The following is a 27998-nucleotide window of genomic DNA, read 5'->3' on the forward strand; positions in this document are numbered from 1 at the left end:
AGGATGAGCGGTTTTACAAGCGGATTCTACGGGCCTTATGAGCAGCGAAGTCAGAAATAACTTTGTCAAAATCAATATTAGCAGCCAATTCTTGTTCAATCGACAATATAGCCAAGTTTGATAGTCTAGCGGAGCTCATAGTAGATCTGAGGTAATTTTTTATTAGCTTCAACTTCGAAAAACTTCTCTCACAACTTGCAACACTAATCGCCAAAGTCAAATATATACGAATCAAGATGACTATATTTGGAACGAAATTCCGAGATTCAGTTTTTGAATGAACTGGAGGAGCTCCAGTGGTGCTCCAGTGGTCCTTTACCACTTATATCTTCCTCTGATTCAGAACAGGCAACAACAACAAACTGCTGAAGACGCTTCCGCTCCATCTGAAACTCGTCCTTGTCGATGACTTCTAATACATGGGAAATATCACACTCGAACTTGCTGTCCAAAAGTTTCGCTGGCATCAAAAATCCGAACTTGTCCGATATTTCTTGAATTTGCTGGAATCGAGTCGTCATTTCTTGAATGATCTTGTCGAATGATGCGATAATCTCTCGACGGATTTCCTGTTCGTGAGACAAAGCTGCATTTTCAGAAGATTCATCGCCATGCATGCGTTTTTTTCTGCGAATTCTTCTCGTTTTGAGTTCGATTCCGAGTTTTTCGCAGAGAGTCTTAGCAAAGTCAATTGCTTCTTGCACGAAACGGTCTCTACTTTCCACTAAGAGGGTTTTCAAAGCTCAGAGTTTCTGAGCACACTTATCCACACTTAGTCCTCGTTGCTGCAGGTAAATCTGTGCGTCATCTACTTCAGGTAGCACTGCAGCCCAAAAGCCAAGAAAAGTTAGGAAGTTAAATGACTGCATGGCTGTCAGGAGAAGACTGGCTCCCGATCTTGTTTCGGAAGTTTGAGATGAATCTGTTAATTGTTCCAGTACCTCAAGAACTACCTCAAACTTATTTTTAAGCATCTTGACAGTTACATGTCTAGCGCTCCAGCGCGTTTCAGTGACTCGTTTTACTTCTTGACCTGTGACGGCAACCAAAGCGTTCCATCGAACAGTTGATGCGGAAAAGAAGGGAAACAGCTTCTCCAGAGTTTCAAAAAACATCACGGAATCCACTGATTCAGAAGCAGCGTGTACCCCAGCCAAGTTTAGTGAGTGGTTTGTGCATGCAATGAATATAGCTTTCGGATTCAGTGCTTTAATCCGGGCTTGAACTCCATTGTGGATCCCTGACATTGTGGCAGCATTGTCATAAGCCTGTCCTCTCAGATTCTGTATGTCCAGTCCGTCTGATGTTATCTTCACGATTATATCGTTGCTGAGATCTTCTGCATTTTTTCCTTTTGGTTTGAAGAAGTCAATGAAAGATTCTACCACGGCGACTTTTTCTCCTTCGATATGTACGTATCGCAGAACTTGGCTCATTTGGTCATTGTGGGTGATGTCTGGTGTACTGTCGAAGATTACGCAATAAAATTTAGCTTCTTGAATACGACGGATGATGGTGCCAGTCCCAGTATGTTTATAAATTCATTCTGGGTTTCTAGAGATAGATACGAAACTGAGACTCTTGCTCCCAGCTTTATCTTTGTCAGGTGTTCCATTAGAAGAGGGTCGTATTTAGCTAGGAGGTGCACTAACTCCAGAAAGTTCCCGCGATTGCCACTATCATCTCCTCGAATGTCTTCTCGATGTCCTCTGAAGGCCAGATTCTGTTTGGCTAAGAACTGGATAATATTCAGCAACCTGTACAGTACATCCCTCCACTTCTTCTCCTCACTTTCGAAAACTTCTTGTTGTTTCTGATCGATGGTTGCTTTACAGTTCAGGCGAACTTCCAACTCCTTCCATTTCAAGAAGCTCTGTTCATGGCCCAGGCTATTTTCATGGTCTCCTATTCTTGGATTTAGCTTCCACCATTTGTTGAATCCTTCTTCAGATGCGAAGTTAGAGCCGGAATTGCCAAACAGCTTGCAAGAAAAACAATACAAGGATTGCTTCAAAGGCGTGTACACCATCCATGTTCGGAGAACCTTTTTCGCCGTTAGATAATGGTTTGTAGAACCACTCTTTGGTTAGTTTTCGGGTACCGCCTTTCGTTGAAGTCCCTGAGCGAACAACATCGGCAAATTTGGAATCGATGTGCTGTACTGAGTCAGATCCGCGACGTACTAGAAGCGTTCTTACTTCGTCGGTCATAGGAGAAGGCCAGCAACCTACATCGTCGAGATTCACATCTTTGATTTTGGCAGGAGCAGAAGGCACGATTTCAATTATGTCTTCTTTGGCAACATTCACTTTTTCTGCAGGCTTATGACTAGATGCTTAAGGTACTTTTGATGAGTCGCCTTCGTCTTGACCCTGCTCTGTGGTGGGACCAGAACTACTTCCAACTGCGACGGCAGGTACGTCTTCTTCTTGTACCTGTAAAATAAGTTATGTATTCCCATGAATATTGGCCGGAGGACACGTTCGAATTTCAAATAAGTATTTTATCTATCACAAAACAAAAGTGGTTTTGGTGACAGCGCGGTTTGCCAGGCTAATAGGAAAATTTACAAACAAAATTGATTTTGTATGGCAGCTACCTTTTTTAGAGTTTCCCGGTAAAAACTGACTGAGTAAGCCATGTTATAGATGTTATTAAAAGATAAAATGACGAGAAATTTGAGAAAAATCGTTGGCGCCATTTTTGAGCTAAATGAAAAATTATGTTTTCTTTGTATGACAGGTACCATAAATAATCAAGTTATCCAAAAACAAAAAAAATATATATATATTCCTAGACTACTACTAGATATACAAAACATCCCCTATTGAAGTTTTAAATTTAAGTAGCAGGACAAAATTCAGTCGTAAACTTAAAAAGATGTACCTTAACTCAATGTAATTTATGTTAATATACTCCATAATTTTTAAACAATTATCAATGTTCAAACAGCTATTAGAGCAATTTTAAGTGTATTATAAAATAAGATTTAATGAACGAGTGTGACTCCGTACTCGCAGACAAACCTAGGTGAATAGGTTTTGCGAGACTAATGTAAGAAATATTGTAACTTTTGTAAACAATAAATAAATAATAATAATAATAAATAACTGGAGTAATTCTAGGCCATGCATGATTCTAGATGGAGGAATCATATACCTACTTACACTGGGATCACTTCCGTTGCTGCAGGATGCCACCGAAGACGTTAACGTGGCTTTCGAACCAGAACTGGAACTAAAATATTTCAGTAATGCACCTTGAGACTTCTTCGCATCTGCTTCTTTCTTAGCCTTTTTTTTGCGGAATTCCGCACCGCTTTCTTTGACTCTTTTCATTTTCAAAAACTAGTTCAAAGATTGTGTAAAGTTCTAAATGTTTAGTTTTAGAAGATTCAACAGTATTTAAAAGATCGAAACACAATCAAAATGACTTTCGTTCCGTATCCGAAACTCTCGCGAAACAAACATACGAGTAAAGCGTGATTGCGTAACGGTACTTCACGATGCACTAAAACAAACAAAGATCAGTACTGTAGCATGTGTGCTACAGCTGCTACCTTTGATAATGTTTATGTTGGCAGAAATGGTTAACGTATTTTATTAATCTTTCGGATGCCCTGGTAATACGAGTCATTTTGGATATAAGTTTGTTATATGTTGTTTTAAAAAAGAAATTTGTAATTCTTGTTTAGTCTTATTATTTTTAAGTTTTAAGATATTAAGTTATTAAATTGGTCTGGAAAGTTCGAGGATACTACCGAATATGTTGGTAATCGCTGCTCTAGACGGCGCGCGAGCAGAACAGCTGATTGTGTGACGTCAGGTGAGACGGGCGAGCGGAGTTGCCTGGTAGGTCCAGGCGGGCGCGCACGTGAAGTAAAACGCGGGTTGGCCATGGTGATGGTTCCACATCGAAGTAACTGTATACGAGTGTTCCTTTTTGAATATGAACGGGGTTCATTTATATAATTTAGAACGCTTTGGTACATGAACGCGAGTGGTTGGTGAGGCGTGTGTGAATATCGCGAGGATTTTCCAAGGATGAATTATGTGCGCCGAAATAAACTCCAAGACGGTATGGCGAAGGATTCGTCATATCCGTACAATTACCTGCAGCTACGGTAACGTATAATGGCAAGGGTTTACCATTAAAAACACTCGTGAGCAAACGAGTGTATTTGGTGACCGGACATCACGACGTCAAAAAGCAAGTAAGTGCCAGCCGTGCTACTGCCCCGTTGACCCCTTTGACCCCTGGTGCGTAACTATAATTTGTGGATTTTTGGGATTTAAATTAACGGACTAATAAAACTGAAACTGGGATTTTACGTTCTGCGTGTTTCACCCAATCCCTGCCAGACCTAGTAGAAAAAAGGCGTCGACCGTTAGAAAATGACTTAACTGAGAAGGGCTTGTAAACCCATAATTTGTAATTTACTAAATTTTTGGTATATTTATTTGCATGTTAAGGTGTGTCAATTTTTTGCTAGATTTCGCCTATGTTAATTGGTATTTACAGCGGTGATACGCCCGGTGCGTATCTATATTTGTATTTGTATTTGTATTAATATGTTCTTATATATTTTTAATGCCTTTTTGGTAATTATATTTAATTTTCAGAGCTCCGAAGTATATGATCAAATTATAATTTTTTGGGGGAATTGTTAAAGTATTTTTTTAGTATTATTATATAGCTATGATTTTATAAGTAGTAATAGGGTATGTATTTTATGATGGATGCGCCGATTTGTGATGAAACGATTTTATGATATGTATATATTTATATATGTTGTCATATAAATTTTGCGTCTTTTTAACTTGCTGCCTCCTCTCACTGTTCGCAACCTTATTAGTATTTTTTAAGCCTGCTATTAGTTTAGGTTTTAATATTTTTTGGGGTTTACCTGCGCTCGCGGTACGGGGCAATATAGGAGTTTTACTGTGTCCCGGTTTGCGGAAGTTGTTTGGTTTGCCCTGGGTTAAGGTCAAACTTTACAGTACAATGCGTAGTACTAAATTCAATGAGTGCGAAAGAGAGGCATCGACACGGGCCGACGCATGAAACAAAAGATTTTGTATGAGTAATTAACATAATAAGGAGTGCCGCTCAACTCGGCTCGCGCGCCGGGCGGCGCGCCGATAGATCAGATCTCAACCCGCTTCACCGGCGACCCGCCCCCGCTGGCTGCCGCCCGGGGCGGGCCGCCCCCTCCGCCCCACCCACGCTACGCCACTGAGTCTTCCTAATAATCTCAAGTGCTTTTTAAGTTACGATTATTTCTTGTTGTGGCCATTAAAGTGTACAAAATATATTCCAGGATAGTTTCGATATCACAAATTTTAATTTGACACACCAACATAGGTGGTATAACCCTCGGTGATCCCAAATATGACTATGTATAAGTTAATGGAACTAGGCTTGGGTCCATTATCTGGACAAAATCAACAATAAAAAAGAGCTTTGTGCATGCGTGGAATTTCGGCAACAGATCGGCATAGATAGGATACCAAGGTCGGTATTCCAATACATTTGGGTAAGGTAGCGAATAGCACCACAGTGTTGGGATACAACCGTAACTAAACTAAATCCAATCCAATCCCTGTTAGGTAATGAAAAAAACAAACATTTTAGTAAACTGTGCCTTGCACGAGGCTAGAAACTTTTTTCAATGCATTATAGCGAAGTTTGGCAACCATCGATACATTTGCTTCGCAAACATTCTATAGACAGTAGCACTATCGCGTAAATTAAATGGCGAAAATGTTTAATTTTCTCAAGTAGGTACTTTCTAAGTTGTGATTATTTATTTTTATAACCATTGAAGTGTACAAAATGTATTTCATGATAGTTTTGCTATCATAAATTTTATTTGGCACATCAATACAATTTATTCATATGTCCCTCGTGTTGGGTATTAAATCTTAATACTACATTGTAACACATGCTGTGTAAATATGTATCACTCTCTTGTTGTGACTAGAGTAGTACTTGTTTTGTTTTTAGTTAGTTGTAAGCCAAGATGGTCATGTGTATGTATTCTTTCATGGGATAGCTCGGTAATAAATCATGTGAAAATGCGACTCTGGCTGTTTTTAATACATCAACCCGATCCACAAACCAACAGGTTATGGGCCCAGCAGATCGTCAGAGTTTAAAACGCATTTTTCTCGGAGCGATAGTTTATCGGAGCTTAAAAGTGGCAGGCGCAACACAGTGTTTACAAATGAGAAAGCATGGGAATCTGTGAAAACATCCGAAGACAACCCGTGTTAAAGTTAAAATCACCAATTATGGCCAGCAACAAATCAAGGGAAACCCAATTTAGCTGGTTGCCCGGCATCAAAAAACTGCAAGGAACTGAAAATTACAGTTCGTGGAAGTTCGGGATGGAAATGTACCTCACTGCAGAGGACTTGTGGCCGAGTGTAAATAATGGTGCCGAGGAAGATACAACCAAGGATAAAAAGGCAAAATTGCCTGATGATCGACGAAAGCTTATATCCAATAGTAAAAATCTGCAAAAGAGCTAAATAGGTTTGGATCAAATTAAAAGACACCTACGAAGACAAAGGACTGACAAGGAGGTTATCCTTACTTAGAAAACTATTCAGAATACAACTGGAGGACTTAAGCTATATGGAAGAATACCTGAACGAAATTCTGTCCCTCTCGCAGAAGCTAGAAGCAATACATGCCGAGATCGATGATGAATTTCTAGGAGTCATCATGCTGAGTGGTTTAACGGAAGATTACGAACCAAAGATAATGGCAATGGAGAGTACAGGAGTAAAAACTACTTCAGACTATATAAGATCAACACTCATCCAGAAAGTGGCGAAACCACACCGCCCCGAGGAATCAGCATTGACATCAAAAGGTAGGAAAGATGATTCGGCAACTATCACGTGTTATAAGTGCAACAAGAGGGGACACAGAGCAGACACATGCAAGAGCCACATTATTTGTTTCAACTGCCACAAAAAAGGGCATAAATCATGAATGCCGTATGAAGAAGAACTCCCACTTTAGAAGGGAAAATGCAACAGAATACAGACCTACCACCCTAATCGCAGCCTTATCATCAGTGACCACTGGCACCGGAGACTGGATAGTGGATTCGGGAGCTACATCCCACATTATGATGAACAAGCACTGGATAAAAGACATGAAGGAAAACACACAAGAAATAGTTGTAGCAAACAATAATTAAATAATGTCTGAAGGTGCAGGGTTGGTCAAACTCAAGAGTGAAGTCAACATATCTGATGTTCTCTATTTACCTGAGTTATCAGCAAACCTGTTGTCTGTCAGCAAGATAACCAACAAGGGACTGAAGGTGTTTTTTGATAGTGAGGTTTGCAAGATGTATGATGAATTCCAAATAAAGGGAAATGTACAGTACACTCTCGATTATCAGCGAAATTAAGTGGCAGGTCCACCATGGATAGTGAAAATCGCGGATAATCTGCAAAAGAGCCGAAAATGGGAAACAAAAAAGGAAACATTAATTTCAACTTCAAAATCTACAAATTTATGTACAATAAAAGTTACAATTAAAAGTAAAAATTATTAAATAATCCTAAAATGTTAGTATTTTACTGAATAATTAACATACAATACATTTCAGTGATGTAAACATAAAAGTGCTCGTTACTTACTTCGTAAGAAGGATACAGTATGTACTGTACCTACGTACTCAGACACTTCATTAGACACTAAAAAAGCACAACTCTTTACATTTACAACTTTTTTGCAAAAATCAGTCACTTGCGTTTGTTTCTTGCTTTGGAAACATCTTTTCTTAGTTCTTGATTGAATTTCCGCAACATAAGTTTTTCAGCCAAGTGCGCATCGTCGTCTTGTTCCTCTAAATAGTGAAGCAGTCCGACGATGTGTTGCAAAGCCACTTCGTGAGTCATCTGCGCCTTCGCACTGAGCTCGCCTGTGGCGTTTGACTGTATACTGCACACAATACACTCGTCAGTATAGTTCAAATTTGCTCACTTGTAATAAAATACAGATTTACATATGTGCTTTATTTTTTCGTAGCATGCGCGGATAATAGGGAGTTTACTGTAGTTACAACTGCTAAAAATGAAGGGGGTATTTACAAAGTGAAGTGCAACTCTTACATCAGGAGCACTTGCAGCCAAAGTGATGCCTTAAGTGCTCATGATGTAAATGGAAAAAATTGCAACATTATGTCTGCCAAGAAATTTGTGGCACAGAAAATTAGGGCATTTGAACAGAAAATCTATCAACAAACTAAGGAGCATGTCAACTGGGATGGAGTTCAGCGATGACATAGACAGTGACTGTATAGCTTGTGTAAAGGGAAAACAGTGTAGAAATTCCTATAGCAAATACGCAGGGATTAAATCCAAAGGGGTACTCCAATTTGTACACAAACATGTACTTGAAGAAATTAATATTTTCTTTTAAATTTACTTATGAACTCTATTGCAGGATTTAATAACAGGGCGCCAGAGGTATTCAACATGAAACAACAAAATAATACTCACAATAATTATGTTTATTGCATTAAACATAGCATGAAAAACCTCGAGTCATGGAATCAACAAAACCAACAAATAGTAAATAACTAAATGAGTCCAGTCTATGGGATTTCGTAGACAACCTGACTCTTAAACAAAATAAAATAAAAGTATTTAAGTTCCTGAAAGTGTTCACAAAGTAAAAAGTTTTGGGGTTTTCTCCGGCTTGCTCGAGCATGAAATTCCTAGCTTCTGGACCTCTGAACCTGTATGTGAGTATCGTGTGGTTTTTAATTAAATTGCCGATATTTGCCGAAAATCAATGGTCACGTAATTTGATAATAATTTAAAGTTTGTCCTAATACTGTTCAATTAAGTCGACCGTAAAAATTACGTTAGCGTCCCAATACAAAGACGATGCAGGCCATACCTTATCTCTGGACGATTAAGATCGTTCAGAAAATACGTCGTCACTCACGTAAATTGAATGCAAGCCCTCTGCATTCAATGTCAGGGCGTCGCTGACTATTGCCCTGTATGCAGAGATAATTTTCACAGTAATAATGCCGAAAATAGCCTCGCCACGTATAAATATTCCCCGAGGGAATAAACTTCACCGCGCACTAAATGACGTAATTTTTCACTCTTTCTTCTTCTCTCTTGCCTAAATTAAATTGTTACTTGAAATAGGCCAATCACGGCCGCGACACTTTAGCGTCCTTTTTAACTAGGCCAATAAAATGTCACTTTTACACAAGCATAGGCTCGTCGAAGCTGTTCCAAAAGCCGCGCGATTATTTATATCAGCAGTTGTCATGACGACGCAGCACGAGCTGCGCGCGCCGCCATGCGAGAAACAAAACAAAACACTGCCGAAAGGCCGGGAAGCGGTATTAACCTCGCACGTAAAACAATAACAAACAGTTTCAGTTAGTCTGATAATACCGTAGTATTACAAATTAGTACATTCGGATGTTTGCGGACCAATGAGAATGCCCACATGGGGTGGTGCCCTTTATGTGCTAACATTCACTGATGATTTCAGTCGAAAAACCTTCACTTACCTGCTTAGAAACAAAAATGAAGTTTTGGAAAAATTGAAAGACTTCAAAAATCTGGTGGAGACACAAACGGAGGCAAAAATTAAAGCATTGATAACAGATAATGGAGGAGAGTATGTAAACAAAAACCTTGATAGTTTTTGTTTTTTGAAGGACTGTGGCATAATTCATGAAAGGACAACACCCTTCTCACCTGAGCAAAATGGAGTCAATGAACGAGTGAACTGCACCCTGATAGAAAAAGCGAGAACCATGTTAGAAGACACTGGCCTGGACAGAAAATATTGGGGCGAAGCAGTCAACACCGCAACCTACCTTAAAAACAGAAGTCCAACAAAAGCAGTAAAATGGAAGACACCGGAGGAGGTATGGACTGGGAGACAAACAAACATATCACACCTGACGACATTTGGCTGCAAAGCAATGAAGCTCATCAAAAGCAAAACAGGACCAAGTTGGACTCAAAAAGTGAAGAATGTATCCATGTAGGATACAGTGAAGAGTCAAGGGCCTACATGTTAATCAATCCTACAAATCCAAAAAGAGTGATAATCTCAAGAGATGTGAAGTTTTTTGAAGACAAGCAAGGTATGGAAATTCTAGAATGGGAAACCAAAGAAAAAGAAATTGAACAAAATCCTGTTGTGTTCACAGAGGAGAGTAAAGACACAGAGGAAACATAGTATATTGGAAGATGAGCCCTTCCATGGCTTCATAAATCAGCAAGAAAGAAGTGAAAATGAAAAGACTGTTACAGAGCAAAGTGAACCTGTGTTGCGAAAATCCCAACTAAAACAAAAACCAAAAATATTTCCGGATCATGAAACCTACCTCACAAACTGCAATGACACCCATGAGACAACACTGATAGAAGCAATGAATGGGCCACACAAAACAGACTGGGAAGGAGCCATGAAAAGTGAAATGGACTCCCTAAAGAAAAATTATTCCTTTGAACTAGTCGACCCGCCTACAGGCGAAAAATTATTAAAGACGAAATGGGTGTTGAAAGTAAAGGCACAAGATAACAAAATGGTGTTCAAAGCAAGACTCGTAGTGAAGTGATGTGCCCAGACCTTTGGGAGAGATTATGACAAGACTTTCTCCCCGGTGGCAAAATATACCTCAATCAGGTATCTTTTCACTTTTGCCGCAAAGATGGGACTATCCATAGACCACATTGATGTCATCACAGCCTACCTGTATGTAGAAATCGACAGAGACTGTTATGTAATACCTCCCGCTGAAGTGGTGCATAAAGGCGAAGAAGGAAAGGTATGTAAGTTAAAAAAATCCATCTATGGTTTGAAACAAAGTGGCCGCTGCTGGAACCAAAAGCTACATGAGGTCTTAGTACAATCAAACTTAGTGCAATCCAAAGCAGATCCATTCATTTACAAGACAAAGAAAAATGGAACCACCCTAATAATTGTCGCAGTTTACGTGGATGATCTCCTAATATTTTATAATGACCACAAATTAACTGAACAACTTAAAGGACAGCTAAGGAAAAACTTTGACATGAAAGACCTGGGAAAGGTAAAGAAATGCTGAAATGCTTGGGAATGGAGATATCAAGAGATGAAGAAAATCGAAAACTATGGATTGCACAGAAGAGCTATACTCAAGACATCCTGGAGAGATTCAACATGGAACACTCGAAACCAGCAGGCACACCATTGGACCCGGGTTTGGACCTTACAGAACAGAGAAAAGCAGAAGATGAAGAGAAGTTGAAAAGGATTCCCTACCAGGAAGCAATAGGGAGTATCTTGTACCTGTCACAGATTTCCCGCCCAGACATAACCTATGCGGTAAGTCTGTTGAGTAGGTTTAATTACTTACACAGAGGTTCACTGAACTGCAGTCAAGAGACTCTTAAGATATATTAAGGGGACACTGGACTACAGATTGGAATATGATGGAAAGGGTAAAAGTGATCTGGTAGGGTATTGTGATGCTGATTGGGGAAATAAACTGAACAGTATGTACTCAGTTTCAGGTTACTGTTTCAAACTTCAGAACTCTGTTATTTTTGGTGCAGCAAGAAACAGAAAACTGTAGCATTATCAACCTGTGAAGCAGAGTGCATGAGTGTGTCATTGTCCATCAAAAAAGCCTTATGGCTGAAGGCCCTAATAACAGAAATAGATCCAAGTGTTGTGAAAGGCCTCATTCAAGTTCTATGTGACAACACTGCAGCTATTGAACTCGCAAAAAATAATATCGTAAACCAGAGGTCGAAAAAATTGAAATAAAGCATCATTTTACCAGGCAACATGTTAAGAATGGTAACATCTGTGTCAATTATGTACCCAGTGAAAAAAATGTTTCTGATTTCCTGACAAAACCTCTACCTAAATATAAACATGAAAAATGTATTGATGACCCTGGCCTCATGAAAGTATAAATGAAATGTTTAACTTGAGGAAAGGGTATTGCAGATAAAATTAAGATTTAAGGGAGGGTGTTGGGTATTAAATCTTAATACTACATTGTAACACATGCTGTGTAAATCTGTATCACCCTCTTGTTGTGACTAGAGTAGTACTTGTTTTGTTTTTAGTTAGTTGTAAGTCAAGATGGCCGTGCGTATGTATTATTTCACGGGATAGCTCGGTAATAAATCATGTGCAAATGCGACTCTGGCTGTTTTTAATACGTCAACCCGATCCACAAACCAACACCTCGATGATCATAAAAATGACTATATACGAGTTAACAGTGCTATATGCGGTTAAGCCATCTGGACAAAATCAACGAAGAAGAGAACTCGTAGCATGCACTTAATTTAGGCAACAGAACTGCAATGGATAGGAACAAAATTTCGTTGCCTAAATTAAGGGACTTGCTTTGTCCTACCATGCACTAAGAATACAAAATGTATTCCATGATAGTTTTGCTATCATAAATCTTCATTTGGCACACCAATAAAATTCATATGTCCCTCGATGATCATAAAAATGACTTGACGCCGACTGTCAATGCTCCTCTATGTCGCATAGACCGCTATGCCTCATCAACGTCTCATGAAGGCGTGTGCACCGAACGTGCTCGTGCGCGCACCGGAGTGTAGAAAGTGCAACGGGGCGAACGCCAGGTAACAAGTGCTACGTCGGCAGAAGGATCCGGCTGATGTGGCATATCCCACCGCCGAACTATAACAAATTTTTTCCACAGGATATTATTAGACATTATTTTCATTATTTAATACTTTATTTTCTTCAAAATTTGTTTCACCGTGTGACTTGTCCCGAACCTGGCCGGTTCAGTTTCCCGCGAAAATCACACGTTTCCACGGGAGGGCTGGCGGGGGAGGGGGGTCGCGCGCGGTCCGGAGCTCATAGAGGCCTGCAGCCTCCACGCAACACGGGACCAGCAATTTTTACTTTCACTGATATGTAGTTTTAATAGTCGTAATCTTTCGCAAACCTTTTCTTTCAGTTCCGTGGTCGGCCTCGACTTACCATGTGGTATTTAACTTAAATTATTCAGTGCTCCAAGACGAGCGTTCGTCGTAATACGTAAGTACTGTGGGTGATTTACGAGATGTTACGTCGGCGCTTCACGCAATAACCTAGCCAACCGGCTAACTAGTTTCAGCCCGCACGGGGTAGCCAGTAGGCAACACGTGCAACCAAACTTACTAACGTGTCAGTTTCTGGGGCAAGTCTAAGAGTCAGGTAGAGTCGCCGGAGTTACGGGCCTACGTGTTTTTTAGCCCAGAGTAATACATAATTTGGAATTGTGAAGTGTTTTTATTAGTCAGGTTATAGTATGTCATGTTAGGGTTTGTTTTGTAACCACCACATCGTGTTCGTGTGTATGACCTTACTGCGTAAGAAAATCATGAGCCGCCACTGAGAGTGTGGTCGCGCGTGTGATAATTCAATTCAGGACAACCGTTACGGCCAGGACGGGCAGCACTATGTATAGGGCTGTGCCGTAATAAATTAATCAGACATCAGTTGGTCTTTTCTTGATATTTTCAGGCATCCCGAGTGGCCTAAACAGCTCAGGGGGCCCTACTGTGTCGAACCACTACCTCTAGCCACAAGGCCGAACCTACCCTGAGATTTCGAACCATAGTAACACCATGTAAATTTAAATAGAGGTAGCGGGGACGGCGTCAGACTATATACAAGTTAACGGTGACAGATGCGGTTAAGCCATCTGGACAAAATAAATGACAAAGAGAACTTGTCGCATGCATTTAATTTAGGCAACAGAATTGCAATGGATAGAAACAAAATTTTGTTGCCTAAATTAAGGGACTTGCTTTTTCCTACCATGCACTAAGAATATGGTTAGGGTAAAGGTGTAGCATATTCAATATCTAAAAAATATTATTTTTGTGTCTTGGATATCGGCCCAAAATCCATTCCATAAAAATGAGTAAGGGCAAGAAAAATTAGAATCTTGCTATGGATGCTATTTTTTTTTCCTATTTACTCAGATTTTTTTCTCTTATTTATAGATTAAATGCTATCTTAGCTAATTTTCAAAATAAGTGCTTTTTTCAGCTAAATTAGTAAAATAATGTCATTCATTTGTAAAAATATCCTTTATAAAATTTGAAATTACAATTACATATGTTTTGTTTATCCATTACCTTGTTTTCATGTATTTCTTAAAACTCGTTTATTATAACATTTACATGTCACATACATAACTTAGTTCCTCCTTCACCAGTGTCCATCTTGAAACTGTTCTCTCCCTCAACTGTCTCGTATTACCAACCTCACAACATACACAACACCTTCCCTTTACTGATATCTAATTGGTTTACAAATTTTGCGACCTACTCTGGTAATATACTCATTCAGAGGAGTGGCATTAACATTCAAATCATTATCAATGTTGTTTGGTACATTTCCTGATAACGAACTGGACACCTTCTGTCTTCTGCCGAGGTGATGTTAAGGGTGTGGAGTTGCTTTTGGGCGCCAACTAGCAATATTAACTACGTGCTAGTGCGTAGCCGAGACTCTTGACTCAGGGCGTGACGTCGCCACGTGGCCGGCAGGAAGTAAGGGTCGTTCCGACAGAGTTACCCCCGGCTGTTTTAGCCACCAGGGACGCTATGCTACGGGCGTTGTAACAGATACGTGGAGGCTCAATTTAAAGTGTTTTATTGACAGGAATGCTATACATGCGCTGCGTCGTGCATGGCCCGCTTACTGGGAGCCGCGCTCTACAGGCCACGTTTCTGATGGGCTTGTGCCGCGCTACCCTAATGTTCCGTGTGTTTTACTTGAGATCATAGGTTTTAAGTTGTAGATAAGCAAGTGCATGTAGTTAGCACTTAATATTCTTTATTGTCCGTTCACCGTGGTACATATACAGGCGCCATAACCGGAACTGACATTCACCTGTTATCAGTGATGCCAACCATCACGAGCAAGGCAGATGTACAACACCTTCCCCTTTATACTGCGAGACATGTGACCACTTGCTAGGGTTCTAAGGTTTACTTGTTGAGACCAAACTTACATACAAAGTTGTGCAATTGCTTATTAACAGTACACACTATAATTCAGAAAACAAGTATACTGCATGAAACACACATGTGCAATTCACAACTCACTTACAACACACTAATTGACAAGCAGACAACATTACAAATTTAAGCGCTTCACAGGCTTCACCTCCCTTCCCCTTTATACTGCGAGACATGTGACCACTTGCTAGGGTTCTAAGGTTTACTTGTTGAGACCAAACTTACATACAAAGTTGTGCAATTGCTTATTAACAGTACACACTATAATTCAGAAAACAAGTATACTGCATGAAACACACATGTGCAATTCACAACTCACTTACAACACACTAATTGACAAGCAGACAACATTACAAATTTAAGCGCTTCACAGGCTTCACCTCCCTTCCACTTTTGGTAGCCAAGGTATGGCCACTGCTGTCTGTTGCTTCTTGAGATTTATCACCCTGCACAGTAGACACATCAGTCACTGCATTCGTCGAAGTTTGAGGCTCAAACCCCCGGAAGTCAGGCTCCAATGATGAGGTGCGTGGAGTCTGCTTCAGGCGGTTACCCTCCTCGCCATCAGTCTTGGTGTTGGGAACCTCGAGCAGGCGTGGAGCTGACTGGTGGGGCTTCTGCGAGGTAGTGGTTTTTCTCAGATGGATCACATTGCGACGCACTATCCTATCACCTGATCCTCGCACCCAATAGGAGCGAGGTGATGAGTGTTTGCCCACAATGACTCCCGGCTCCCACTTGTCATGTTTGTGGGTTTTGACAACCACAGTTTCCCCCTTAACGAATGTTATCTCCTGTCGCCTGGCCGTTTTGTTGTATACGTCTCTCATCTGCTTCTCCTTTGACATTAATGCTCTCACCACGTGTTCTGGGGAGATGACTCTAGGTCTGAGGGTGTTATATGAGACAGGCAGTTTACTCCGAAGTCTCCTATTAAATAGTAACTGAGAGGGGGACCAGTCTAAGCCAGGAAGAGGGGTGTTTCTATATTCACGAAGTAAGTTTCAGAAATCAGTGCCCTGACTTTTGCGTAGCAGCATTTTGCTAATCTTTACTGCCATTTCTGCCAACCCATTACTGCGTGGATAATGAGGACTACTAGTTCGTAGCTCAATTTCACTCAGGGCATAATACTGACGGCATTCATGAGAATTGAATGGCATGTTATCAGCCATCAGCACTCGTGGGAGGCCATGAGTGCTGAATACTTGTTGCATGGCACTGATGACGGCAGAGGAAGTCTTTTTGGGAAGTTCACACACATCTATCCATTTGGAATATTTGTCCACAAGAACCAAATAATCTTTCCCAGCGAAGTCAAAAATGTCTGCACCTACTGTGTCATATGGCAGCTTTGGAATGGGATGTGGGCAGAGGGGCTGTCTGTAGTTGGCTGGGCGAAACTTCTCACACACAGAGCATTTTTGAATGAACTGCACAATATCAACTGACATAGATGGCCAGTAAAACAACTGACGGCCCTTGGACTTGGTCTTCGATTCTCCACAGTGGCCTTCATGAAGCAGCTGTAGAACATATGGTCTTAGAGCCTCAGGAACAACAACCTTATCGCCGAGGAAGACTAAACCACTTTCAGCACACAAGTCATCCCGCATTTTGTAATAAGGTTTGCATACTTGAGGAACTCTACTGTAGGGGGGCCAATCTGACTGACAAAATTGGGACACTTGACAGAGAGCCGCGTCCTTAGTTGTTTCCAACTGGAACTGAAGCAAGCGTTTGTTTGACATAGGCAAGTGCTTACTGACGGAATGTACTACCTCAACCATTGCAGGATCGTCGAATACCTTGTCTGTAAGATATGACCGCGACAGGTGGTCTGCGAAATACATGAGTTTACCAGGTAGGTAAGTAACGTTTAGGTCATACTTCAACAGTTTAAGACGTAACCTCTGAAGGCGTGCTGAGCCTATATGATGAACTGGTTTGACCATAACATTCACAAGTGGCTTATGATCAGATTGCACTAGGACCTGCTTACCATAAATATAGTAGTGAAATTTAGCTGAGGCAAAAGAAACTGCTAAGAGCTCCTTCTCAATCTGGGAGTAGCTCTTTTCTGCTGCTGTAAGGGACCTGGAGGCAATGTGCACAGGGTGGAGACCCTTTGGGCCCTCCTGAAACAAAGTAGCACCAAGCCCACTCTGTGATGCATCACACTGTATAACAAGTTGGTTTGTGGGATCAAAAGTTGCCAGAACAGGGGCACTAGTGATGAGCGACTTGAGTTTACAAAAAGCCTCTTCATGACACGGGAGCCACAACCAGTCTACATCTGCTTTAAGAAGTTCATACAATGGGGAACACACACTAGACATACCTGGAATATAACAGCGAACAAAATTGAACATCCCCAAAGTACGTTGAAGTTCTTTGCGATTGCTGGGAGCCTGTAGACTAGTTAGAGCTCGGATTCGCTCAGGATCAGGTGACATGCCTGCGGCGGAGAAGATCTGGCCCACATACCTTACTTCGGAAACCTTATATTGAAGCTTATCTGGGTTGAACTTGATGCCAAGGCTGGCTGCACGCTCCACCACTTGCTGAGCACACGTATCATGGTCACCTTCTGTTTCGCCTGTGCAGAGGATGTCATCGAAGAATGTCACCACTCCAGGAATAGAGGCAAAGTTCTCTTCGATAAACTTCTGGAAATTTTCTGGGGCATTGGCAATGCCGTATGGCATGCGTAGATAGCGATAGCACCCAAATGGTGTCGAGAAGCAGCACTTGTGAGACGAGTCTTCATCTAGTTGCACTTGGTGGAACCCTTCCTTAAGATCAAACACTGAATAAAATTTTTTCCCTGTGAGCTTCTCGGACATTTCTTCCAATGTCGGTATTTCATGGTAGTCTCGAATCACCACCTTATTGAGGTCAGTCGGATCAAGACATAACCTCAACTTCCCACTTGACTTTTCCACAACAACTAGGTTGCTCACCCAAGCGCTAGCACTGAGCTTGTCAACTTTACATATAATGCCTTTCTGTTCGAGTCTGTCCAGTTCTTGTTTTAACGCAGGTCTGATTGCTCTAGGGACCCTTCTTGGAGGCTTACAAACAGGGTTGCTATGGTCGCGAATGTTAATTCTACATACTTGGGGGAAACAGCCAAAACCAGTGAATACTTCATTGTGTTCTTTAATGAATCTGTCCTTTGCCTCGTGGCAAGCTGAGTGAACCCTTTTCACAAGATTGAAGTCAACACAAGACTGTAGCCCTAACAAAGGAGTGCTGTCAGAGTCAACTATAACAAATTCAACATAAGACTCTTGGCCTTTGACAGAACAACACAAATTAACTACTCCTTTTGCTGCAAGAATGGTCCCACCCCAAACCTCAATTTTTAGGGATGTTGGCCTGACCTTGAACTGTTTGTCAACCATCCTGAACAAACTGAGTGGCAAAATATTTATTTCAGAACCGGGATCCAATTTTATGTTCACTGCTTTGTCCTCAATCAGTATACGCTCCCTCCACTCATTGATGTGGGTTGTTCTAGTCCCTCTAGGATACACAGAATTGACTGTCACCGCATCACAGTATAGACTCTCACTAGAAGAATGCTTTGCTTTTACCTCCCGAACTTTCCGAACTCTGCACGAGGCAGCAAAGTGATTCATAATGCCACATTTGGCACATTTTTTTCCATATGCTGGGCATTGTCTGGCCTTGTGCTGTGTCTGGCACCTTGAGCAGTTGTACTCACCGTTATCACCAAACTTGCTGTTTTGTCTTGGGCGTGACGACTTCCTATCCTTAGTGGACACAAAGTCACAACTTACACTATCGTGAGTAGAACTCCGAGCTTGAATCTCCTTTGCTTGTTGTTGACTTTGTTCCATCAGACGGCAGTGTGCAGCAACTTTAGTAAGAGTAGCATTGTCTAACCTCAGCAGAGACTCCCGAACGGACGAATCTCTGATGCCCTGGACGATGCGGTCAACCAGCATATTCTCTTCCTGCGAAACTGGGCGCTCATAGCCACATGTTTTAATCAGGCGGCGGCAATCAGTCAAGAAATGATCAAAAGTCTCACCCTCAAGTTGCACATGCTGGTTAAAAACAAACCGTTCATACAAAGGATTTGTTTTTGGTGCCACGAACACGCGATACGCTTCCTTTACTTTAGAATACACAAGCTTGTCCTCCGGTGGGATGTCGAAAGTTTCGAAAAGGGCTCGTCCTTGGGAGCCTAACATGTTTTTGAGTAGGGCGATCTTAACCTTATCTGGGCCCTCATCCTGGCCCGTTGCGATTAAATAATTTTCAAAATCTCCTTCAAACACTTCCCAGTCTTTTCGGGCCGTGGGACTCTCCAAGTCGACAGAGTCAGGGAGCTTTACAAGATTGAGGCCTGCCATGGCACAAACAGAAAAAAACTATACGATTCAGTCTGTCAACAACATTGTTCGATATTCACTATTAACCACCGACGTCCGACAAACACGTGTCGACAAACAAACGCACACCTACAGGTTATATCACCTATAGCACACAAATCCAACGAACATGGACGAACTGAAATATGAACACAATTCCACACGACTGCGCCATGTTTTACTTGAGATCATAGGTTTTAAGTTGTAGATAAGCAAGTGCATGTAGTTAGCACTTAATATTCTTTATTGTCCGTTCACCGTGGTACATATACAGGCGCCATAACCGGAACTGACATTCACCTGTTATCAGTGATGCCAACCATCACGAGCAAGGCAGATGTACAACACCGTGCACACCTTCACACTCCACTAACCTTAAACAGTATTAAAGTAACACTGGGGGTTCCGGTGATGAGCACGAATTAAGTAAGGGGTGAACTCAGATCGACTAGCCGGACTGTCCGTGAGGCTCGGAGCTGATGGGTTGAAAACTCACGCAATTCCGGTAGAGATGGCAATGGCGGAGGTCGAGAGGCTCCGCGGGCGACTCGCGACTAGTCTCCTTGGAGGCCGGTGATCAACTGGCGATGGCTGTGGCGTCCACACGACTCCCCAGCCTCGCTCCCGCGAAAACATGTCGTGTGCAAAAGTAATCCCGGGCCATGCACGCCGCCTGATCGCGCTAAAGTCCAGAATTACAAATAATATTTAAACATAGCCATTACTCAATTAAGATTGTTTTTAAGAGCGCTGAAAGTTAATTACAATGTCCAGATAATCAGGTCACCTCACAAAACCCCCGTGGTCGACTATCGTGCGGGCGACAGTCGATTAGGCGGGGCAGCTTATGTTCGAGGCGCTGCACCACCCTGCACCCAGGTGCGTTCACGTCGCACACGCTAGGGGCGAGGCGGTGACGCGCCATAGCGGTCTGTGCGGATTCGAGGAGCACTTATGGTTGGCGTCAAACTGTTATCAAAACCTTTAAAGTCTGGGGAGCTAATTTGTCCCTTTACCTTTTTCACTACTTCCGCAAACTCACTTTTGTAAGAATTACTAATCACACACATGTCCCTTTCATCTTCAACACATTCTCTGCTTCTACAATTTGCATTATTAATCACTCACATGTCCCTGTCGTCTTCCACATATTCACTGCTTCTACGATTTTCATTTATATCGCCCTTACTGAAACGATCACCACTTGGACCAGCACACTGGTCCTCTGGCAATACCTTTTGACAGGATGGCCTGAGATACTTAGTATTTCTACGCAACAGCTTGCCTGACTTGTCACTTATTATGTACGACCTGGGTGTTTCATGTTTTTTCACAATGGTGGCTGGCTCCCACACTTTATCTTTTTGAACCACGACAGGCTGACCCCTGGCATATTCTAGGGTCTTTCTCTGTGCCCTTTTATCATATTCCTGCTTGGTCTGTAACTGCTTGGAAAGTAATTTTGTCTTCACATTTTGAAATACCTTTGGAACTAGGTTATTGGTTGCTATAGGAATTCGTGTTCTAACAAGATGACTCATTAATATCTGTGCAGGTGCATACTCTAGACCAGCAAGAGGAGTGTTATGGTATTCCATTAGAGCCAGCCAATATTCAATTCCTGCTTCTTTGCTCTTGCATAATATGGTTTTAGCAATTCCAGCTCCTTTTTCAGCCATGCCATTTGACTGATGTTAATGGGGACTAGATGTGCCAAACTCGAACTCATATTCACGAGCAAAGCATTTACATTCATAAGATTGAAACGGCATGTTGTCACAAACTATAGTTCTAGGTATCCCATGAGTGCAGAAGATACCTTTCAGAGCACTAATTACACTATGTAACTGCTTACTGGATAATAGCACAATTTCCAACCACTTCGAGAAATAATCACATACAACAAGGTAACTCTTGCCTTCGAACTCCATAATATGAACTCCCACTTTTTCAAAGGGTAATGTAGGGACTGGGTGTGGGATAAGTGATTCTTTACTATTAGTGATCCTGTACTTTTCACAGACCTTGCACTCTGACACAAACCTCTCTATGTCCACACTCATACCAGGCCAATAAAACAAAGAGTGTGCTCTGGATTTGGTTTTACCAATGCCAAAGTGACCTTCATGAAGCATGTGTAACATTTTCCCTCGTAATTTTTTAGGGACAACAATTTGGTCCTCATAGAACAAGAGATTATCTTCTACATACAAGTCATTCTGAATTGGACAATATGGATGACAACTTACCAGAGCATGCGTTTTTTTGGAAGGCCATTCCGTTTTCACTAGTTTGACTACATCCTTTAGCACAGGGTCTTCTGCTAGTTCACATCGAAATTCAGTTTTTTTTGTGTCTCAAACATTGGTATATGTTTACTCACACTATGTACCACTTCACTCATGTCTTCATCATCTTCATCTACTCCATCCTTGATGTAGCCTCATGACAGCAAATCCTCAATGTGCATAATTTTCCCTGGTAAATAATGTACATCCAGGTGGTACTTCAGCAATTTGAGCTTCAGCCGTTGGAGTCGAGAGGACATGATTTTAGCCACAGGTTTTTTCATAATAGGTACCAGTGGCTTGTGATCAGTTAGAATTTCCACAGTACTGCCATAAATAAAGTAATGGAATTTTGTAGTAGCAAACACAATTGCCAATAACTCTTTCTCGTTTTGAGCCCAATTTTTCTCACACTCAGTTAGGCTTCGTGACCCATATGCAATAGGCTGTCCATTTTGAAGTAGGCAGAACCCAAGGCCATTCTGCGACGCATCACACTGTATCGTAAGAGGTTTTGCTGGATCAAATATTCCTAAGGATGGCGCACTACTTACAGCAGATTTGATGTCAGTAACACTATCAGAGTGGCCTTTAAGCCACTGCCAGGTGACATCAGCCTTTAGCAGTTCTCTCAGAGGTTCAGTAAGTGTTGCTGCCATATTTGAAATGAATGGCCGCAAGTAATTAACCATTCCGAGAAACTTCTGTAGCTCCTTCCGATTTTGTGGATCTGGTAGGTGTTGAATAGCTACAACTCTATTAGGGTCAGGTTTAATCTGGTTTGCAGAAAACACATGTCCCAGAAAACTTACTTCTGGTATTTATATTGAAGTTTCTTAGGGTTAAATTTTATATTCATTTCTCTTGCTCTGTTTACAAGTTGCATCATAATTTTGTCATGTTCTTCTTCAGTTTCTGCTGCAACAAGAATGTCATCAAAGTAAACAACAATGCCTTTAATGTCGCCAAATGCATGTTCATTTAGTTCCTGAAACTTCTCAGGTGCACACGATATTCCAAATGGTAAACATAAGAATTTGTAACATCCCCACGGAGTCGAGAAAGCGCACAGGTCACACGAGGTCACGTCTAGTGGTATTTGCCAGAACCCATCTTTAAGATCAAAGACTGAAAACAACCTTTTTCCTGAAAGTTTTTCTGTTAGTGGCTCCAGTGTTGGTATTTGGTTAAACTCTCTCTTTATTTCCAAGTTAAGGTCTTGGGGATCAAGGCACACCCTTAAAGTTCCATCAGATTTCTCAACTATGACAAGATTGCTAACCCATGAATTTGTCTCGGCCACTTTCTTCTCTAACACAGCTAGTGTTTCCTTCAGCTTAACTGCAATAGTTCGAGGAGAACGTCGTGGTGGGTACATTTTTGGCACTGCATTGGCTGGCACATTGATCTTACAGTCATAGGGAAATTTTCCAAGCCCTGTAAAAATGTCCTCATTATCTTTGATGAAAGTGTTCTTACTCTGTACTTCTTTCTCAGTTAATGGTAATTTTATAGATGTTTTGATGATGTTCTTCTCCATTGTATGAACCCTTTTAACTAGGCTGAGTTGAGCACATGCCTGTAACCCCAATATAGGAGTTCTGTCTTCATCAGTTATTCTGAAATCCATATACTGAACTGCATGTTTGGTTTCACATCGTAGGTTAACAACTGCTATGGGTTTGACTTTGAACCCCCTATAGCACTCAAGAACTTCACTAGTATTTCTTATCTTAAATTGTTTATTGATCTTTCTGAAAATGTTTTCAGGAATGATGTTCACCTCATAGCCTGAGTCTAGCTTAAATTTGACCTTCAAATCTTCAAGTAAAACAACTTCAAACCACATTGTTGTACCTTGTTTACCAACTTCAGCATTTTGTACATTGTCTACATTTCTTAACTCCAGACATCTCTCTATGCCGCTCACAAGATAGCATTCTTCATTATCATCAGCAGTCATCCCTTCTTGATGACGCCTCACTATGTTTACACCATTAGTTCTACACATATTGGCAAAATGATTCAGTTTGCCACACTTAAAACATTGTTTTCCGAATGCAAAGCATTTATTTTTTTCATGCTGGAAGTTGCATTGTTTACATTTCAAGTTGCTCCCGTGCAATTGTTTACTGGTCTGTGGGGAATACTTCGGCGACTCTTTGTTCCATTTAGCCTTATGTTGCACTGTGTTAACTTCTACAGAAGCACCCCACTCGGGCGTCACAGACGACTTTTGCGTTTCTGTAGACTGAAGGCCCTGAAGTTGTTGATCGCTTATTTCTGCTAGCTTCGCTAAATCACATGCTTTCTCTAAGGTTAAATATTTGGTTGGCAGCATTTCCTTCTGCAAAGTCTTGTCCCGCACACCCATGAAAACACAGTTTCTAATTATTTCATCTGTTTGAGACCCAAACTCACAGCTGCGCACCAACTTCTTCAAGTCCGTGATGAACTGCTGAAATGGCTCACCTTCCTTTTGTTTTCGCGAATAGAGCACAAAACGCTCATACAGAACATTTCTTTTCTCACTAGCATACATTTTAAATGCTGCTATCACTGCGTCGAACTGTTTTCGATCATCATCACTTAGGTTAAAAGTATTGAAGACTTCCACCGCATCTTCACCGACGAGGTTAAGAAGTATTGCAGCTTTCACTTCCGAAGGTTTTTCCGACTTCCCCGACGCCAACCTAGAAATATCAAAGTTCTGCCTGAACTTCCACCAGTTTTCGCTAACATTGCCCGATAAATCCAACGCACTCGGTTTATTTGTGTCCGACATTGTCACTGGAATGCCACGTGGCACACTGGAATGCCACGTGAGCGAATTAGCACTGTATCCTTACCGATTATGCGGGAAATGTTAGGTCTGAGTCACTCGACTGCGCCATGTTTTGTTTATCCTTTACCTTGTTTTCATGTATTTCTTAAAACTCGTTTATTATAACATTTACATGTCACATACATAACTTAGTTCCTCATCCTTAACCAGTGTCCATCTTGAAACTGCTCTCTCCCTCAACTGTCTCGTTTACCAACCTCACAACATACACAACAACATATATTTTGATAGTTTTGAAAAACTTTGTACATAATGGATTTTCTTACATTTAGAAATAAACAACCTTTCGTGTATAATTTCATTTATTTGACTCACCTTATATTCATACTTTGTTTGTCTAGGACACATGTACATGTATATGAAGCCAACCATCGGTGCTCCTCTGTCGCACAGGGTGTTTTGCCACAGCGACGCCCGCTCCGATAGCATGCACAATGCCACGAACACATCGACAGTGCAGGGAAGTGCAACGAGGAGAACGACACCGAGATTGAAGGGTCGATAGCTACCCGCGCGGCTATTGGGTGTTGATGTGTGCTTTCGCCGTTGCAATATATATATTAATCCGCCAGATGTAGTTCCAAAGCTTTGCTGTATAATTCTTAATTGATAATTATTAATCAAAATCTTATCACTTGTCTTACATAATTAAACAAAGATTATTCACTGCGCGATTATGCCACAAATCTCAGCCCAAGTAGTTCCCGTGCTCCGCGTACTTCGCACGGAAACTTGGCCTTCGGGAGCGCGGAGCTGCCGGAACCGTCACTTGCCTGGCTCAGGGGTCGGATGCATCCGCACACCACGGGGGTCATCAATGATTTGTCTTCACCCTTTGTAACTGCCATATCGTAAGTTTTTATCAATCATTTTTCATCAGCCCCGTGGCCAGCCCCACCTTCGGTTTAGTTTTAAAGAACTCACTTTGTAACTTAATAGTACCATTTACAACCACATGTTCACGAGTTTTTTTTTTTACTCCTTTGTTGCAAAATGCACGCCCATCCTCGGGTAGAAAATTGTGCTTGTGAACTTTCCTAATTTGCCCGCACTGGGCCGTCCATGGATGCAACGTGTAAGCTTTCCACAAAACTTTCTACATAACTAATTTACTTCCATGAGAATTTGCTGTTGGCCACATCTGCCCACGTAAGAAACGTGTACATGAGAGCCTTCGCCCATGCTTAAAGTCAGATTCTTGTCGTCTCCAGGGCCGGCGCATCCATATAGGCGAACTAGGCAACCGCCTAGGGCACCTAGTAGCTGGGGGCGGCGCAGCACGACACATAACAGCTGATATAATGTGTTTAACGATTATTGAAACTAGATGAAAATGGATTTATGTAACAGTTTGGAATGTTTATATTGATATAAGTAATTATTTAAAGTCCACGGTGCCCTGTTTATGATTTGTAATAGTAATAAGTAAAAAAGTAAAAAAAAAAAACACAAGTCTGCTTACATTTGATTGTTGACAAAATCTTAGGCTTACGTGATGTATTTTGAGGCAAGGAAAATTTTTTTGGGGTGTCCAGTCGAGGGGTGGGGGGGGGCGGAATTAAGGTTTTTCGCCTAGGGCGCCAATTTACCTTGCACCGGCCCTGGTCGTCTCCTGTGTAACTTCGTCGTTGTGCCAACTCATAACGTAATTAAACTCTCCGCGAAACACTTCAAACAGCTAACATTCGCACACAGACTCTGTACCAGGTGCATATGTAATCTTAGTGTATTTTGTGATGGTAATTACTCTGTGTTTTGTCGTCATAGAATGTTTTCCATGTTCTGTCACAGACTTGAAGTAACGATTAAACTGTAACCTCGCATCGCCACTGGACTTTTAAATCCGCAAACCGACCATAGTTGTATCCATAATGCTCATGTTCTACTAGTATGCAGAGCCGTGCTGAATGCTTTGGTATCACCATGTAAATAATACTTTCTGTGTAATAAATCAGCATCGTTTCGTAGATTTCCTGTTTCATTCAATCACTTCTGTCTCCAGCCACGTGGCCAGGAACCCTCCTTGAGATCTCACCAGGCATATAAGCAAATTATTTTCACCACGAGACAGCCCATACAACGACAATAATTATTAACTTAATTATTTAACTTTATGTTTGCCAATTAAGACCTATCACAATTAAGTAAATACGAAGAAAAAACTTGTCCACAATATTTTCTGCAGACTTTCTCATCACCCAGATGAAAGGTGTATGCTAATAAGATGAAAACAAAACAGGCTGCACTTTAATTATTTATCTTTATTAGGAGCGTGAAGTAAACCACCACAATAATACAGATATTTGGTGTGCCCCCAAATGTTACACTTGACCCATGTGGCGAGTTTCTGGTTATCCTACCCTACACTGGTAAAATAATAATTTACATAATTTGTTCTGCTTTAATTTAGGAAGGCAAGAAAAAATTAGTATTTTTTTAAACTGAACTGGAGGGTAATTTTTATGTATTTGTATATGTGAATATTAGTTTTTAAACATTTGGAATATTTATATTGAAATGTAAATTCCATCGAAAATGCTAATTACTCAATGATAGATGCTAATTCACAGAATAATAGATAATAATGGTATAAAAAATAGATGATAACTTTTCCAGCCCCTAAAATAAGGGACTGACCATGTCCTATCGTTCACTAAGAATACAGTTAGGGTACAGGTGTAACATATTCAAAATCTAAACGTTGTTTATTGAGATGCGACCAACATGGGCCTAGTGAAGACTAAAGATAATTGTGTTATAAGCTAAATTTAATAATTTCATTTTAATGTTCGGCAGGGTAGCGATGTTCTCCCCCAATTTGATAATAAATTGTTAGTTAAACTCTGTTATGGCATAAAGTGTAAAACTGTACGAGCTGCTCCTACGAGAGGCTCAGATCAAGTGCTAAATGAAGCCACCTCATTCAGCCATTGCTGGCTGTCTGACAGGGATATCATCATTGCCGATAGCGGACCCAGGGGGCCGAGTACCCGAACTTGGCCTCGAACCCCTAGGCCCGCAAGGAGTCCCAGGTCGCTTATTGCGACCTCTAACCACCCGATTTGGGTCTTAAAAGTATAGTTTTGACGGATTTGTGAATAAACCTTTTTTGAAGACTTTGCTGCCACTTAAATTAAATTAAATTTCGTGGGAGGTGAAATTATTTTTACTGTAATCTCTAGTGTGGTCCAACCCTCAATTTAATTTAAAAAAAGGGGGAAGGGGTAATTTAGAATCTAGCCGAGCAGTTTGGCCGAATCTGCTGACGTTTCTTTGTTGTTTATTTATTTGCATTATTTATTATTGCTTGATGGTAAAAGCAGGACTTTAACTATTGCGTTAATCTAGATGTTGTTTTCTTGTGGTGAGATTCCTAAGACTGTGAGCCACTGACCCCCTCCCT

At 41.1% G+C, this 27998-nt stretch overlaps 1 protein-coding gene across 1 annotated transcript; it reads right to left on the minus strand.

Moving 5' to 3' along the window:
- Nucleotides 1-15409: 15409 nt before the first annotated feature.
- On the minus strand, nt 15410-25443 carry LOC134533454 (uncharacterized). Its single transcript, XM_063370978.1, has 6 exons — nt 25322-25443; nt 23884-24560; nt 18790-19437; nt 17443-18177; nt 17062-17400; nt 15410-15927 (listed from the first exon to the last, which is right to left on the minus strand). The coding sequence occupies exons 1-6, from the start codon at nt 25441-25443 to the stop codon at nt 15410-15412; spliced, it is 3039 nt and encodes a 1012-aa protein (XP_063227048.1).
- Between the last annotated feature and the right edge of the window lie 2555 nt (nt 25444-27998).

The sequence above is a fragment of the Bacillus rossius genome, chromosome 6, assembly GCF_032445375.1.
Source record: "Bacillus rossius redtenbacheri isolate Brsri chromosome 6, Brsri_v3, whole genome shotgun sequence".
NCBI classification, from domain to species: Eukaryota; Metazoa; Arthropoda; class Insecta; order Phasmatodea; family Bacillidae; genus Bacillus; species Bacillus rossius.

Coding starts and splice junctions, on each gene's coding strand:
- LOC134533454 (XM_063370978.1), bottom strand. CDS start 25,443: ATGGCAGTTACAAAGGGTGAAGACAAATCATTGATGACCCCCGTGGTG. Junction 24,561..25,321: donor CTCCCGAAGGCCAAGTTTCC/GTGCGAAGTACG, acceptor GTGGCATTCCAG/TGTGCCACGTGGCATTCCAG. Junction 15,928..17,061: donor ATTTCACTACTATATTTATG/GTAAGCAGGTCC, acceptor TCATCTCCCCAG/AACACGTGGTGAGAGCATTA.